General features: G+C 42.1%; 1 protein-coding gene across 1 annotated transcript; it reads right to left on the reverse strand.

Moving 5' to 3' along the window:
• Nucleotides 1–698: 698 nt before the first annotated feature.
• On the reverse strand, nucleotides 699–9,232 carry LOC120535287 (keratin, type II cytoskeletal 2 epidermal-like). Its single transcript, XM_039763022.1, has 3 exons — nucleotides 8,999–9,232; nucleotides 4,463–4,603; nucleotides 699–828 (listed from the first exon to the last, which is right to left on the reverse strand). The coding sequence occupies exons 1-3, from the start codon at nucleotides 9,144–9,146 to the stop codon at nucleotides 800–802; spliced, it is 318 nt and encodes a 105-aa protein (XP_039618956.1). The 5' UTR covers nucleotides 9,147–9,232; the 3' UTR covers nucleotides 699–799.
• Between the last annotated feature and the right edge of the window lie 7,259 nt (nucleotides 9,233–16,491).

Here is a 16,491-nt window from a genome sequence, read left to right on the forward strand (position 1 = left end):
GCCACTGCAGACCTCCAGAACCATTTATGTTTATTTATTTGGCCAATGCTTTTATCCAAAGTGACTTGGAACATTTCAGATACAATTGGCTACATTTCTTTTTGTTTTTCTAGTTGAAGCACATAGGGCGGCACGGTGGCGCAGTGGGTAGCGCTGCTGCCTCGCAGTTAGGAGACCCGGGTTTGCATGTTCTCCCCGTGTCTTTGTGGGTTTCCTCCCACAGTCCAAAGACATGCAGGTTAGGTGGATTTCTAAACTGTCCCTAGCTTGGTGTGTGTGTGCCCTGCTGGCGCCCTGCCCGGGGTTTGTTTCTTGCCTTGCGCCCTTTGTTGATTTGGATTGGCTCCAGCAGACCCCCGTGACCCTGTGTTAGGATATAGCGGGTTGGATAATGGATGGATGGATAGTTGGAGCACAGGTGGGTCAGTTGTGGGATTTGTACCCAAAACCTCAAGGTCTGAAGTCCAAAGCCTTCACCACACAGCACACTGCCTGCCAGAACCTGAGCTGAGTACCCCTGATCGAGGAGAGCAGGACGGATGAACACGTTGGGTTCAGCTGCCTGTTCTCGTCACAATTGTTCTAATTTATCCAAGCATTTCTTAATATGAACTTTTTTCAGGGAACATTAAAGAAGAGAGAAGAAAGAAAATCAGCAGAGACTGCATTTACAAAACATAAATCACTCAAAACAGTCGAAAGGTTCAAAAGTCGTTTTATTGAGTTACACAGTATGAGGTTGCCTGGTGGGAAACGATCAGATCTTCAGTACCCATCAGCACCCTGTCCTTGTCTCTTCTTATTTTACTCCAGCATTTCCACCCATCGCTGAAAAAGAGAAACAGTGCAACATGACCTTCAGGGCACGCTGATGGCTCACAGTAAGCCATTTGGAGAGAAAACAATTTCAAAAATTCCTCTTTGAGATTTTGATGAATCTCGACGTTTTAAACCTCCGAATCCGATAATACCATTTTGGGAATTGTGTCTGTCTGTCTGTGTGTCTGTGTGTGTAAACATGATCACTAGTACAGTACGCTTTCACTTAAGTCAACCGGATTTTGCATACAAGTATTAGTTACAAAATGTTTCTATCAGCTTTTCGGCTATTTCCGCTAACCAGAAGTGGTATTTTTTTATTCATCCAGCCTCAGAGTCCAATTTATTCAACTTTATTTTTATAATAATTGTTCAATATATTATTAATTTGATGTGATTTGTTGTTGATGGCTCTTTAATGTACATAATAGACAAATATAATCATTGTCTTGCGGTTTACTCCTCAAATATCCATCCCAATATCGGAGTATTTGAGAAAGTCGAGGGGAGACCACTGCCCATTGTTTTTTGTTTTTTTTTTTAAAGCAAACTCATAAATCCCAAAAATTCATTATTTTTGTTTTTCATTTCAATACTTTCCTCAATCTAAGGCAACTTTCTGCTTTTATTTGGACTTTGAGCTTTATGACACATGTTGCTTCCATCCATCCATTATCCAACCCGCTATATCTTAACTACAGGGTCACGGGGGTCAGCTGGGCGCCAGCCCACCGCAGTGTTGCTTCCATGTTTCCTTATTTTCTTTGTCTGTATTGACATGCCAAGTACTAAACGCCTCACTTTAGGACCGTATGTTTTGTTTGTTAATTAGCAAAATGAAGACATTTTTAGATACCTTTTGCTCTAAGGCAGCCACGTGGAGTGCTAGTAAAATGAACAAGTGGTCTCTCTCTTTTTCTGCTTATCGTTTGTTCCAATTTGGACAATATGTGTAATAAAAGAGGGTGGCATGGTGGCACAGTGGGTAGCACTGCTGCCTCACAGTTAGGAGACCCGGGTTCGCATCCCTGCGAGGGTCTGCGTGGGTTTCCTCCCGCAGTCCAAAGACATGCAGGTTAGGTGCATTGACGATCCTAAATTGTCCCTAGTGTGTGTGTGTGTGTGTGTGTGTGTGCCCTGCGGTGGGCTGCCACCCTGCCTGGGGTTTGTTTCCTGCCTTGCGCCCTGTGTTGGCTGGGATTGGCTCCAGCAGACCCCCGTGACCCTGTACTTAGGATATAGCAGGTTGAATGATGGATGGATGTGCTGCTGCCTCTCATCTCCAGAGTCCTGCCTGCCTGTTGGCGATGTGGAGATGTAAGTTCTTCCCATGTCTACATATTTTTTTTTATTTTTTAGGGATACCCAAGTTAACCTACCAAGCGCTTACTAAGTTGAGTAGTGATTTTTATGCTGGCTACGGGTGAGAACAAGCAAAAGCTACAAGGGGCCGACACCCTGTCCAGGTCTGATTCTGCGGAGGGTCCAAAGACGTGTCCATTTAGTGCTCCAATGTTTACTGAACACCGAAATGAAGGAATCGACATACTGTGTGTATAAAATGCTAACGGTTGTGTGTGTGGCACACGATTACTCGTGTCTTACTACCCTGGTCTTAATTGAAGGCTCGTGATGGGAACACTCAGGACTGACTTTGGCTCTGTGCCTCCACAGCATGCAATGCTTCATCATGTGGATTGACACAACTGCATGCTGTGAGCCAGTTCACCAGCCTGCCTCTGACTCGCATTGCAGCTCTAGTTAGTTAAGAGCATGGAGAGTAGGCTCAAACCATTTAGAAAGTAACGCTGTGTTCACCGTTACTGTTGTCATCACAGTATCATCAATCTCCTTCACTTCCTGCTATCCTCCGTCAAACTCGTCAGTATCGCTAAGGTGGGCCCTGACAGCGGGCCGCACAGAGGCTCCTGCTTATACGTTTTCTCTGAAAGTCCGCACTCCGTCTCTCAAGACGTGCTCTCCTTCCTTACTGGCTTTCAAGAGTTTAGCCTAATGTCCAGTCTGCGAAGGGCTGTCTGCCGGCTACTATCGCACTTTCTCGCTAACTCAGTAACTTTACAACAGCATGTTTCAACATTTATTTTCAGAGACGTTGACATTTTTTTCTTGATATTTTTTTTTTTCTTTTTAGGCATGCATGGCTCCAAACCGTTTATTTGGGTGATTCTGGCCTAATCTGGATTAGTGGTTTCATTAATGAAGGAAAAGAGCAATAAAAGAGGAGTCCGTCCAGTTTGATTTACTGCACATTTTTAAAACTGCTTTTCTCGTTCATCGTGTTTGGGTTTCCTGGCTATGGACTCCTTGCTATTGTGTGAGGAACTGATTTTGGTTTTGTTTCTTTTGAATTTGTTTGTTTTAGATTTTCACCTTTTTTGACAAAGTCAGTTTTTGCTTCTTCTTCACTTGCCAGGTCTTTATTGTGCCCTTTTTGAATTCTTTTATAAATTCAAAAAAAAAAAAAAGAAATATGAAAGGCACATTTATTTCTGCTAATCCTGGTCTTAGGGGTTTAATAGTTTCCCTGTCTCCATAGCAGGACATTGTGTGACTTTGAACGATTAAACTTTGGGTCTCTGTTGATTCTGGGCATTGGCTGTCTGGGGTGAGGCCTCATCCAGGGCAGGTCTGGCCTTTTTTCTATGAGTTTTTTACCGTTTTTTGTGCATTTGTTGTGGCAAGAACATCATAACAATGTGCCTTGTTGTCTTTAGGTTGAGCCAAAGGGGGTGGGACCCCTTGACTCTACAGCTGCAGGACCACCACCAGGACTTTATAAGCCTGTGATAACTGCAGAACTAGCACTAGCGCTGCTTGGTCCTTTCCATGAGATTTTTTTGTATATATGTTTGTTTTATCGATTACAGTACTTTGATTTCTAGATGTTGTTTTATTTGGTTATTGATTCTTGTATTTTGGACTTATTACTGCTTGTTTTAAGGTTTGCCTTGATTCTGTTTCATTGTTTTCTTTGTTTTGAAATTTGTGTAAATTAAAACCTATACATATTAGAAAATGGATCTGGGCCAGGGGTTTCAATGATTCTCTCCTCCTTTCTGAAGTCTTGAATTTACGGAGACTTGCTCATTTTCTGTTGGGCCTGTGTAGCCTGCTTCTTGAGTTTGAGTTCAAGCTTGCTTTTGGTAATGAGGCCACAGGGGAGCATGGAAGCCTCACTTTGGACAAAAAGCTTCATTTTGAATTCCAGAGTCCTGCAAAATCATAACAGGTGGCAATTAAAGACACCAAACATTAACGGCCATAACTAAAAATTTTCTAAATAATGTCACTTGTGTTTCGGATTCTTAGCTTCTACGTGGTAGTGACAATCAGTTGGAGTAATGGCTGGTCCTGCCCACTGTGGTCTGCTTTAGCCAAGTCAGGCGACTGTGTGTAACTGGACTTTAAAAAACAAGGCTGTCACTTCTGACTTCTGCCCTGTCCCTCTGTATCACTTTGAGTAAGATGATTAACCCGCTTGTTCAAACTGTAAAACAATTTGTGAATTGTGGTAACATTTTCTGATCTTGCAGGCTGCCTTGTATAAAGGTGTCAGCTAAAGAGACCACTGCAGTTTGGGGTCTCCACCTTAAAGTTCTTATCATAAAGACCGACAACTTACAGACGGACTGCACAGTGGAAGTGGTGCCCCCTGCATTCACCCCACCGCCGCTGCTTCTGGCTTCATGGGACATGTTATGTGCTGCCGGGGAGCCTTTGCTGATACCATCTGGTGAGTATCCCCTGGAATCACCGGTGCCCCCTGTAAAACAAGAAACATGGCAGAATTCACCGTTTCACATAAACTGAACGATTCAAAGAGAACAAGACTGGTACAAGATGTGTCCCACTGGGACCTGAGATTCGATTTTAAATGAATTGTTCACTTTGCTGATATGAGTAACTGTGGGTCCCCTTCTCAGTATGCCCTGTAATACTCATGGAGGGTTAGATCTTGCCTTTCACCTGATCCTGGCCAGGTAGCTACTGTACTACACAGACCCTCTTAAACCCTGAGGGGCCCAGTACTGGACAGAGCCATTGTTTAAAAATCTTCTGCTATATCATAAATGTGAATTACGCGACACACCGGCGCAAACAATACCTCACTTGCAAGTGAAGAGTGACGATGTCACACTCCTAGAAATCAAGTTGGTACAATAGACTTTTAATCTAATATGAAATCACAAAAAAAAAATTTGAACAAATCCTAGTAATTATTCTGTATAAGGAATACACAAGTTTTATGCATCAATCAAAATGTCCCAACCAATAAATTTGAACCAATGCGATGAACCCTCTCACCGACCGAGCAAATGCAAGCTATAGGCTGAAAACCAGAAACAGCGTTACACTGCTCTTCTGATTTGTTTCATGTTCTCTCACATAATATTTCACCAAACAACAGCAAAGTGACATATCAGTACTTATAGTAGATTCTCCTGAGCATATTATCAAGCATATTATTTTACAAAGAATCAATCATGAGAGGCCACCTTTGGCAAGTACCTCCTCACATTTGCAGGTCATTGGCTCCGACTCAATAGGCCACCCACTCACAAACCTCATACTGTTGGAAGGAGGCGACTGTGACTCCCAACGACACAGAGATAATGAGATCCTGCTGAGGATGTGCAGAGTGAAGAATTACACCATTTGAAGCAGGAGCAAACAATGTAAATAGTATTGTGTAAATGTGGTGGGGTGGGGGGGGGTACTCGGGTACAAGAGTGTATTAGGGGATGGGGTTCCGAGTTTTTATAGGATTCACTGTTTTATGTGCAATAAAATTGTTCTGAACATGGAGTCCCGTTTGGAGAGGTTTTGGATGGGGAAGGGAGACCCATGGTGCCAAATGCTGTAACTATTTATTTCTTTGCATTATCAACATGAAACATTAGACAGGTACAGTTGACATGCTTGGGAACGCCTCAGAGGTGAAGAAACTACCCTGGCATTACTTGTACATGAGATATACTGTACTGTATCAGAAAACAAAATATTTGAAATTACACCCCCTGCTCGCATTGCTCGCCAACCACCCACCTACTTTGTCTTTTATTTCCGGCCCCGGGCGTGGTTGAATCTCTCGGCACAAAGTCTCGTCTCGCAGGACGTGAAAGTGTCTCTCTGAGAAAGTCACTTCTCCTTTTTTATTATAATAGAGAGACTTACTTAAATTTATAAGTAAAGTTTTAAGTAACAAATAATTTACTAACTGGATTCAGTAGACATTTTAATGCAATATAATCATTTTCCAACCCGTTATATCCTAACATAGGGTCACAGGGGTCTGCTGGAGCCAATCCCAGCCAACACAGGGTGCAAGGCAGGAACAAACCCTGGGCAGGGTGCCAGTCCACCACAGGGCACACACACACTAGGACCAATTTAGGATTGGCAATGCACCTAACCTGCATATCTTTGGACTGTGGGAGGAAACAGGAGCACCCGGAGGAAACCCACGCAGACACGGGGAGAACAAGCAAACTCCACACTGGGAGGACCAGGGAAGCGAACCCGGGTCTCCTAACTGCGAGGCAGCAGCGCTGCCACCGTGCCGCCCTAAGTAGAAAATTGATTCATTTAATTTTTTTCTCAAAAAAGTTACGTTGACTTATTAAAAAAATACTTATATATGATACAGTACCTGCCAAATAATACAATGAGTACACGACATGCGTTTCGACTCATTGGGGTTCATCTGGTATACGCATCTTTGCCACCCCATACGGGGAGTGACTCACGGACATCAACGCCTGAGGAAAAGCCTCTGACGTTGCGCCGCGGCGGCTGATTCGCTTGATTTTACAACTTGACGACTGGAATATTGCATTTTAGGTATGCATCGCTAAAAAGATTATTTTAATGGTTATCTGCCAGGTAGTGCCTGAGGTTGGTCTGGCAGTCGGCAAATATATCCATGAGCTGCTTGTCGTAACTGAGAGGACGTGGCGGAAGTTTGCAGACGGGCTGACAAACCACAAGTGTTATCTGGTAGGTAACCACCCAATAGTCACATTGTGATTCAGACTGAAAAATAATATATATTTATATATATATAAAGTTTATAGTTTTGAAGTTAAATAAATGCTGGATACGCAGGCCTCTAAACTACCGACTCCACAGGTTTGAAAGCAGGAACTAAAAGGAATTGAAATCGATATGTCGGGCATGCAATACAGGCGTCAGTGCACCGGCAAACATGGGGAGTGGCTCTCGGAAAGTGGGCGAGGCCAAACAGATGCCACTCTCTTGGAAGGCGGAGGAAGGTGGGCGGAGTCCGAAGGCGGAGGAAGGTGGGCGGAGTCCGAGTGCGGCGGGAATTAAATGGGAGCCGGTGCGGGGAATGGAGGTTCGTCTTCTGAAGATGCGAGGTCAGAGGTGGGGCATTTGTTAAGGAGTTTATCTCGTATCTGGAGTTGTTTTGTTGGCTTGAAATAAAACGTGTTTCCTTGGGTTGGTGTATGGAGGAATATTTCTGACAAAATTAAATAAATAAATGCGTAAATAAATAAAAGTACTGTGAAATGAGAGCATAAATAAATAATTGTGTCCCGAAATATGTTTTTTGTTGCTTATTTATTTATTTTATTTTGTCCGTAACATTCCTGCAAACTCGTTGTTTCAAAAAGTAGCTGCGAATATGCACTTGACTTTATACTCGTAAAACAAGGGTCAAATACTCAGTTCAAAATATTAGTTGGCGGTGCTTTGGGCATCCCATGTGAAAGTACCTAAACTAACACAGCCGTTGTAGCTTACCGTATATCAAACTGGCTCATTCGCCTTGTGATCGTCTTCTCCGATACACCATATAGACCTGCAATCTGTCGTACTTTTAAACCGCATAACAGAAGGTGTTCTATTGACTCAGCTGGAATGTCAAAGGATGGACGTCCAGAGCAGGGAACTGCGTCACCTGAACTGGAGTGTAGTGGAGTCCGTTCCACCTGCTCTTCGATAATTTCAAAAATAGTTTCATCTATATCGGAGCCTAAAAGGGCCGCCAACATTGTAATTTCTTCCGATAAATCTTCAGTTCTCTCTCTGAAATACGTAATATCTTCGGCAGAATCCATTTCATCGGCAGTAGTAAGCATTTTTCTAATTAATTCTTGTGCTATCGATTCACCAATCAGTAACTAGAGGGCATGTTAGAGCCCACCCTCTCAACTTTGACGAGTGAAAGTGACAGTTTTATTTCAAGTCGTATTTCATGACGGTTTGCAGGAATGTTACGGACAAAATGAAATAAATAAATAAGCAAACAAAAAACATTTCGTGACACATTTATTTATTTATGCTCTCATTTCATGACATATTTATTTAGGCTCTCATTTCACGACGCATTTATTTATTTATGCTTACATTTCACAGTACTTTTATTTATTTACGCATGTATTTATTTATTTCATTTTGTCCGAAATATTCCTCCATATTGGGTGTCGTTACTGCCGTCCCGCTGGACACTGAACGATGTTATTTTGCATAAAGAACCACACCGTTTTTGACGGTCTAAGGAATCTCGACAGCTTTTGGACAGTTAGATAGAAAGTTAAAGACCTTTTAGTAAATTGACTTTTTTCCGACTGAAATGGGAGTTGTGTGGTCGTGGAGGCTGATTTATGATATTTTTGATACACTGACAAAACCAGTCACTCACTCTACTATATTAGAAAAAATATATTTTTCCAGCACATGAGTAATATTAAAATTACGCAAATTGTTCCATCAACCTCAATAAATGAAAGTGTTTCATGCTGTATTATTTATTGTTTGTGTCGACATAGTATATAAATTACCATCTGACGATTAATATACTGCCCGTGTTAGCTCTGAAATAAGCTCAATGAACTGTGTTGGTGAGAATTTGTTTAATTGCTAAAGTCATCCATCTGTACGTGGACTGATGAATTTCATCATGTTGATTCAAGTATATTCAGTTACGTTTTTTAATTTTTAAGTAGGATGTACTTAATTTATTTCGGTGGAAACATAAAAAATACTGAATATTTTGGAGCGTATGAGGCTGAGCTGACAGTTGAAGCACAAATTCTTTGCTGCGCTTTTCGGTTCTAACCTTCCAAGCCGATAATGTCAGTCAGTGAGTAGCCGCCGCTGCGCCGGAGGGATGTTTAATAGACGATCAACTTACCAATCTTCTGCAGAGTGGAAGTCGCCCCTCCACCACTCACCCCTCCACCGCTTGCTTTGGCTTCCCTGGACATCAGATCTGACGCTTTGCTTCCAGGCTGCACCCCTCCGGTGCCGAAACCGTAGTCGGTGACGTGTTCGTTGGACATGTTTCAGTCGTGGCAATGAGCTTCGCTGTCCAGGACGGTCTTATATAGGAGTGATTTTCAAGCATTGATAACGGGATGCGTAATTTCAAAAGAAATGAAAGTGAAAGTTAAGGAAAGTGACCTCTAAGGGAACATTGTCATTTGCAAACAAAGATCACACACACCATAGGAAAGAAACTGACTGAAGATGGAATACACATTGAGCAGAGTAAAGATGCTGCTTTCAACCCCAGGCCATCATTAGGAATGGAGAAACGAGTCAAATGAGAAGTCTGTTGTTTGAAACAAAAAAGTGTAAAACAGCAGGGTGCAGTTTGACCAGTGGCAGCTGGGGAAGAAAACTGAGTGGGGGTACAGTTTTTCTTTTGGTGGGGGGACAAACTGAAGCAGCCCTTTTCTTTTATATAGTGCCTTTCATATCTATCTATCTGTCTGTCTGTCTATCTATCTGGTCATTCCACATACTCTCGCAGTCCTCATCATAGTTTCAATGCACATCTTGGCCTGTCCAGTACCAGACTCCCAGGACAAATCCAGGCTAAAATGTATTATACCCTTTTCACCATGCTGCCCAATCTGATGCCAGCTTTCTCATTTCTACTGTGCTCCAAAACTTCAGTCTGTGACATCAGCAGTCCCCTTCTTCTTGCCATAAACCTGCCCTGTAGATGTGAAAGAGGTGCACCTGCCATGCAAATTCATCTGTCTCTAAAGTGCCCAGTCCTCTGCCAACTTGCCCAGTTCCACATTCTGCCAAACCCCGCATCATAATGTCTGCACCCCCGCCTCTTCCAATATCATGCACTTCCATCTGTCCTATAACACATCCATAGCATAAATCCAATCCAAATCTTATTCTGCCTCTGCTAATAGAGTGCCCAGTCCTTTGGCATTTCCACCGTATTCCATTAATCCGCATCATACAAGCACTAGTCCTCTGATTTGTCTCAAGTCTTGCATCCCAGTTTATCATTTACTGCACCCACAGAGTCATCCATTATTCAACCCGCTATAGCCTAACTACAGGGTCATGGGGGTCTGCTGGAGCCAATCCCAGCCAACACAGGATGCAAGGCAGGGCACACACACATGCACACCAAGTACACAATAGGGACAGTTTAGAATCGCCAATGCACCTAACCTGCATGTCTTTGGACTGTGGGAGGAAACCCACGCAGACACACGGAGAACATGCAAACTGGGAAGTGAACCCGGGTCTCCTAACTGCGAAGTAGCAGTGCTACCCGCTGTGCCGCCCTCACAGAGTCATTCCCACCCTAATTTTATTGTACACTTGCTGCCAGTCTGACCCGTCCTATGCAAGTTTGCCAGGCTTACCTGACCTGGGCCCAGATTCACACTGTAAGATCCACAGACCCTCACATCTTAAAACATAACAAGACAACCTGTCTTGTACTACACCCGCAGGACAAGTCCAACCTAAATCTTATTCTGCATTTATGATCCACATACCTATCTTTCCTTGAGCATAAATTTTGCCCTCTTTTCCTTCAGGCCTGAAAGTTTTTCCATTACTTTTTGCCTAAATTGAGTCGTCTCACTAAGCCTGCCTGAGGAGAGCAGTGCAGTGGTGAGAGACAGGGAGAGGCGACTTGTGTTTTGTTGCTTATTTATACAAGGTGTTAGTGTAATAAAACACTCTTTGTTTGAACCCGGGACTGTCTTGTGTGTTTGGGGCTCACTGGTGCCCCCCTAGCCTTCACAGCATGTATATATGTAGACAGAAGAGAGAGATTGCATCAGCAGCTGGAGGTTATGGCGTGTGTTCTTGGTGTTGTATCTGTTAGAACTGAACTTGATAAATAAAGAGTTAAATAGTTATTAAGTCTGATCCCGAGCGTTCTTTATAAAAGACAAGAGCACCACAGACACACTGCTGTGTGTGTCCTGGAAGTTATTTTTGAAATCTAAAGAATGATTTTTGCCGTAAGTGGATGAACATTTGTATATTCATGACATACACCAGCTGCGCCTTTAACGTTGAGCTACAGGGTGTATGTGCGTCTGTGCTGCCTGAACTGGGCTGGCATCCCAGGGGTTGTAAAAAAAAAAAGAAAAGAATGACAGTAATTATAAGAAGAAACAAAAGTGAACTAATGCACTGAACTTGAGGAAAAGGAGAACTAAAATTCAGTAGTAAAACATTAACAAAATCGATATGAGTTTCTGTTTTAGCTGTAACTGAAGGCCGGCCGCTCAACCCAGCCGGGACTCCCACAGAATGGAAAGATGGGGGAAGACAACCTCTTTGGGACACCATAGGGTGGTCCAGATCTAATTATGCAGATCCAGATCGTCTGGATGGCTTTGATTTATGCGGGGAGGATTCCAGTTTGGCACAGAGACGATTCTTCGTGTCATCAGTTCGCACACTTCTCGATGGTCCAGGATTTTTCGGGTGATTTTTTAAGTAATAAACTTAATAAGTTATAGCATAATGAAAATTGCATAATTAGACCTGGACAACCCTATACTTCCCCCTCAAGATGTTAGATGGCAGATTCCCCGCAGTGTAGCAGTGCCCCGGATTCCCGCAGGGCACCATGGAACATGTAGTTTAATACCACAGCCCTGCTGGGTACTGTGGGTGACGCCAGGGGATGCTACAAGAGGGGTCACGTTTCACCCATAGCCTGAAAGTACCACCAAGTCATGGGGATGAAAGCTCAGAAATACTTCTGGGCTGAAGAAAACTCAAGTTCTCCATCTGACCCGTAGGACAGAAGCACTTCCGGGTCAGACACTATATAAAGGACTGCTGTGAACCCAGCAGGCGAGCCAGAGCCGGGCAGAGGTGGACAAAGCTTGCTGGGAGGTGTGGAGGAGAAAATAGACAGAGAATTGAGGATTGAGATTATTGTGTTATTTGTGGATGTGGTGCTTAGAGCACTGTTTATAGAAGAAGAAAGAAAATAAATGACTTATTGGTGCTTTTAGCCTGCATTCTGCGTGTCTGTCTGATGGGTTTAAGGGGCAATGGCGACCCCCAGCATCCACAACTGTAAGCAGTGAGTTTATAAGTCAGAAGAGTTTAAGAGAAGAGGTAGTAGATGTGTTGGTGAATGACGAAGATCTATGAACAGAAGAGAACAGCAAAGGAACAATGTGATTGTAGCCATTTATAAGGGGAAGGGAGCTATTCAGAAACAGAGGGGCAAAGCTGATGTCACACACAATGAAAATTTGGAAAAGAGTTATAGAGAGAACGCATAGGGAAGAGATGCCATAGGAGAGGAGCAGTTTGGTTTTATGCCAGGGAGAGGAACAATTGATGTGGCCTTTGCATTGAGACAGCTGATAGTTAGAGAAGCATTAAGAAAAACAGAAGGGTTTGCATTTGGTGTTTGTTGATTTAGAGAAGGCTTATGATAGAGTGCAACATCCAGAGGTCTGGAGGTGCGTGAGGGAGAAAGGAGATCCAAAGACGTATGTGAGGATTGTCCAGGATATGTACGAGGGAGTGAGGACTTGGGTTAAAAGCAGTGTTGGGGTAGCAGACAAGGTCCCACATTCTTAAAAATACATCTGCCAAAGTGGTTATTCAGAGCAATGACATGGGTGACATTTTTGTTTCCCAAAACTCCCTTCCACATGAAGATTCAAAGGTTATTTATTGAGATTGGTAGCAGACTCCATACAGGACATAGCCATGAACAGATGGTAAGAGATTTGTGAAATATCAGGGTTTCAAAAGGACTCTTGCTGCATACATACAGGCCCGCAGGCTGTCCTGTTGGTGTCCTGTTAGGTGGCCTACCACACATTAAAGGCTTTTTTCTAGATATTAGAAGTTTTTCAAACCACAAAGAACCAACTTCATATGCAAAGAACTCTTCACAGAATTGAAAGATTCTTTGTCAAGTGTAATGGAAGGATTTTTCTAAAGAGAGGGGGGGATCAAGAGAGCAGATGGGCGTTGGTCGCTCAGTGCAAAAACCAGCTTCAAGAAGGAAAAGTACTGGGAATATGGCCAGAGGGTTATGCTGACTTGTTTTTCACTTTGAGGGGATTTTACTGTATTTTTGTGTGCCTTTTGGTACCAGGTGTCGTCATCATCAGGACCAAGTGCAAAACAACACCGCGTCCCGTGGAAAGGTGTGTGTGCTGAAACGAATCACTTCTGTATACACTGCTTACACGTAAGCTGCTTTGGGCAAGGACGCTCAATTAGTATATAAGGGAAGGTTTCGCCCTCAGTTTCTTTGGAGGCTCAACCGTGGGGACAGCGCGCACCGCCCGGTATTTGAAAGGCAAAATGAGTTGGTCCTCTGACAAGACTGACAAGCGGGCCCCCTCAGTCTGCTGGTCTGGGATGATGGCTCTGTGTCTTTTTATATGTCTGTAAGTATTGTTTTGTTTTGTATGTCTGCATTATATGTGTTTGATTATTGTAGTTGATTAAGTAAATAAAATAGAAGTATTGGACCTCTTCTCTCTGATTCTTTGCCTACTTATGTTCTAATCCCTTGAACCATTTTCCCACAACAAAACATTTTGGCGTAGTCGGCAGGATTTTGGGGAATCTGGTAAAATATTGAACTATTGAGTGAGGCAAAAAGAAATCAGAGATGTCTAAGAAAATCAATCAATCAATCAATCAACATTTATTTATATAGCACATATTCATACAAAAAAATGTAGCTCAAAGTGCTTTACAAAATGAATAGAGAAATAGAAGACACAATAAAAGATAAACATAAGTCAACATTAATTAACATAGAATAAGAGTAAGGTCCGATGGCCAGGGTGGACAGAAAAACAAAAAACTCCAAAGGCTGGAGAAAAAATAAAATCTGTAGGGGTTCCAGACCAAGAGACCGCCCAGTCCCCTCTGGGCAATCTACCTAACATAAGTCAAACAGTCCTCTTTGTATTTAGGGTTTTCATTGAAGGACTTGATGATGATGGTCACGTAGACTTCTGGCTTTCAGTCCATCAATGTTGGTGCCTCATGATGCTTTGAGTAGGTGGTGGTGGCGCAGGCCGCCACCACAAAGAAACCGGAAAAAGAAACAGAAGAGAGAGTAGGGGTCAGTATGGATTTTGGAGCCACTGTGAATAGTTATTATGAAGAATTGAACATACAGAGTATCAGGATTAAGTTAAAGTGAAGTTATAAAAAGGCCATGTTAAAGTAATGTGTTTTCAGCAGTGTTTTAAAGTGCTCTACTGTATTTGCCTGGCGAATTCCTATTGGCAGGCTATTCCAGATTTTGGGTGCATAACAGCAGAAGGCCGCCTCACCACTTCTTTTAAGTTTAGCTTTTGGAATTCTAAGGAGACACTCATTTGAAGATCTAAGGTTACGATTTGGGATATAACGTGTCAGGCATTCCGATATATAAGATGGAGTGAGATTATTTAAGGCTTTATAAACCATAAGCAGTATTTTAAAGTCAATCCTGAATGACACAGGCAACCAGTGTAGTGACATCAAAACTGGAGAAATGTGTTCGGATTTTCTTTTCCCAGTTAGGATTCTAGCAGCTGCATTCTGCACTCATTGCAAATGATTTATGTCTTTTTTGGGTAGTCCTGAGAGGAGTGCGTTACAGTAATCTAGTCTACTGAAAACAAAAGCGTGAATTAATTTCTCAGCATCTTTCAATGATACAAGAGGTCTAACTTTTGCTATGTTTCTTAAGTGAAAAAATGCTGTCCTAGTGGTCTGATGAATATGCGATTTAAACTTCAGATTACAGTCAACGGTTACCCCTAAATTTTTTACTTCCGTCTTAACTTTTAATCCTAGTGCATTAAGTTTATTTCTGATAACCTCGCTGAATCCATTATTGCCAATTACCAAAATTTCAGTTTTCTCTTTATTTAGTTTGAGAAAATTACTATTCATCCATTCAGAAATACCAGTAAGACATTGTGTTAGTGTATCGAAAGAGTTGGAGTCATCAGGTGCTATTGATAATTACAGCTGTGTGTCATCAGCATAGCTGTGGTAGCTCACGTTGTAACCTGAGATAATCTGACCTAACGGAAGCATGTAGATTGAGAAGAGCAGCGGACCCAGGATAGAGCCTTGTGGAACACCATATAGAATATCATGTGTCTTTGAGATGTGATTACCACAACTCACAAAGAATTTTCTCCCTGCCAGGTAGGATTCAAACCAATTTAAGACACTGCCAGAGAGGCCCACCCATTGACTAGGGCGATTTCTAAGAATATTGTGATCAATGGTGTCAAATGCAGCACTCAGATCTAAGAGGATGAGAACAGATAAATGGCCTCTGTCTGCATTTACCCGCAAGTCATTTACTACTTTAACGAGTGCAGTTTCTGTGCTGTGATTTGTTCTGAAACCTGACTGAAATTTATCAAGAATAGCATGTTTATTGAGGTGGTCATTTAACTGCATAATGACTGCCTTCTCTAGAATTTTACTTAAGAAGGGTAGGTTAGAGATGGGTCTAAAATTTTCAAAGGCAGAGGGGTCAAGATTATGTTTCTTAAGTAGGGGTTTAACTACAGCAGTTTAAGACAGTCTGGAAAGACCCCCGTATCTAATGACGAATTAACTATGTCCAGAATATTGTCAATTAGCACGTCTGATACTTCTTTGAAAAACCTTGTTGGTATTGAGTCAAGGACGCGGGTGGAGGGTTTCAGTTGAGAGATTATATTATGTAATTCAGGTAAATCTATCCTGGTGAAAGCATTTCATTTGTTTATAATGGAGTACCGGGACTTTGGAGGTTCTGCAGTGTTGGGGAGATGTACTATGTTATCTCTAATATCATTCATTTTTTGATTGAAAAATACAGCAATGTTCTCACAGGTATCACTGGAAGTATTCTGGGGGGCATTCCTTTGTGTTACCTGGGTTTAACAGACGATCAATTGTAGAAAATAAGACTCTGGGATTACTAGCATTGTTGTTTATAATCTTAGAGAAATAGCAGCGCCTCTCAAGACGGACTGTGTTATTGTATTCTGTTATTTTAACCTTCAATATCTCATAATGGATATTTAGTTTAGTTTTCCTCCATTTATGCTCAGCTCTACGACATGTTCTTTTTAAATCAGACACTCTTTGGGTCTTCCATGGAATAATAATACTAGAAGAGTTTTTAACTGTCTTTTCAGGTGCAACTATGTCAACAGCAGCTCTTACTTTAGAATTAAAGTTTTCCACTTTACTATTTACATTATCCTCGCTATTATAGTTGGCACTATAAACAGACTGATTGCTTAGAATAGTTGTAAGCTTTAAAGCTGCTGATGAGTCAAAGAAGCGTTTTTTAACAAAATGCTTCTCATGAGCGTTTTCTATCTTTATTTCTATATTAAATAGTAGAAGGAAATGGTC

The sequence above is a fragment of the Polypterus senegalus genome, chromosome 9 (assembly GCF_016835505.1).
Source record: "Polypterus senegalus isolate Bchr_013 chromosome 9, ASM1683550v1, whole genome shotgun sequence".
NCBI lineage: Eukaryota > Metazoa > Chordata > Cladistia > Polypteriformes > Polypteridae > Polypterus > Polypterus senegalus.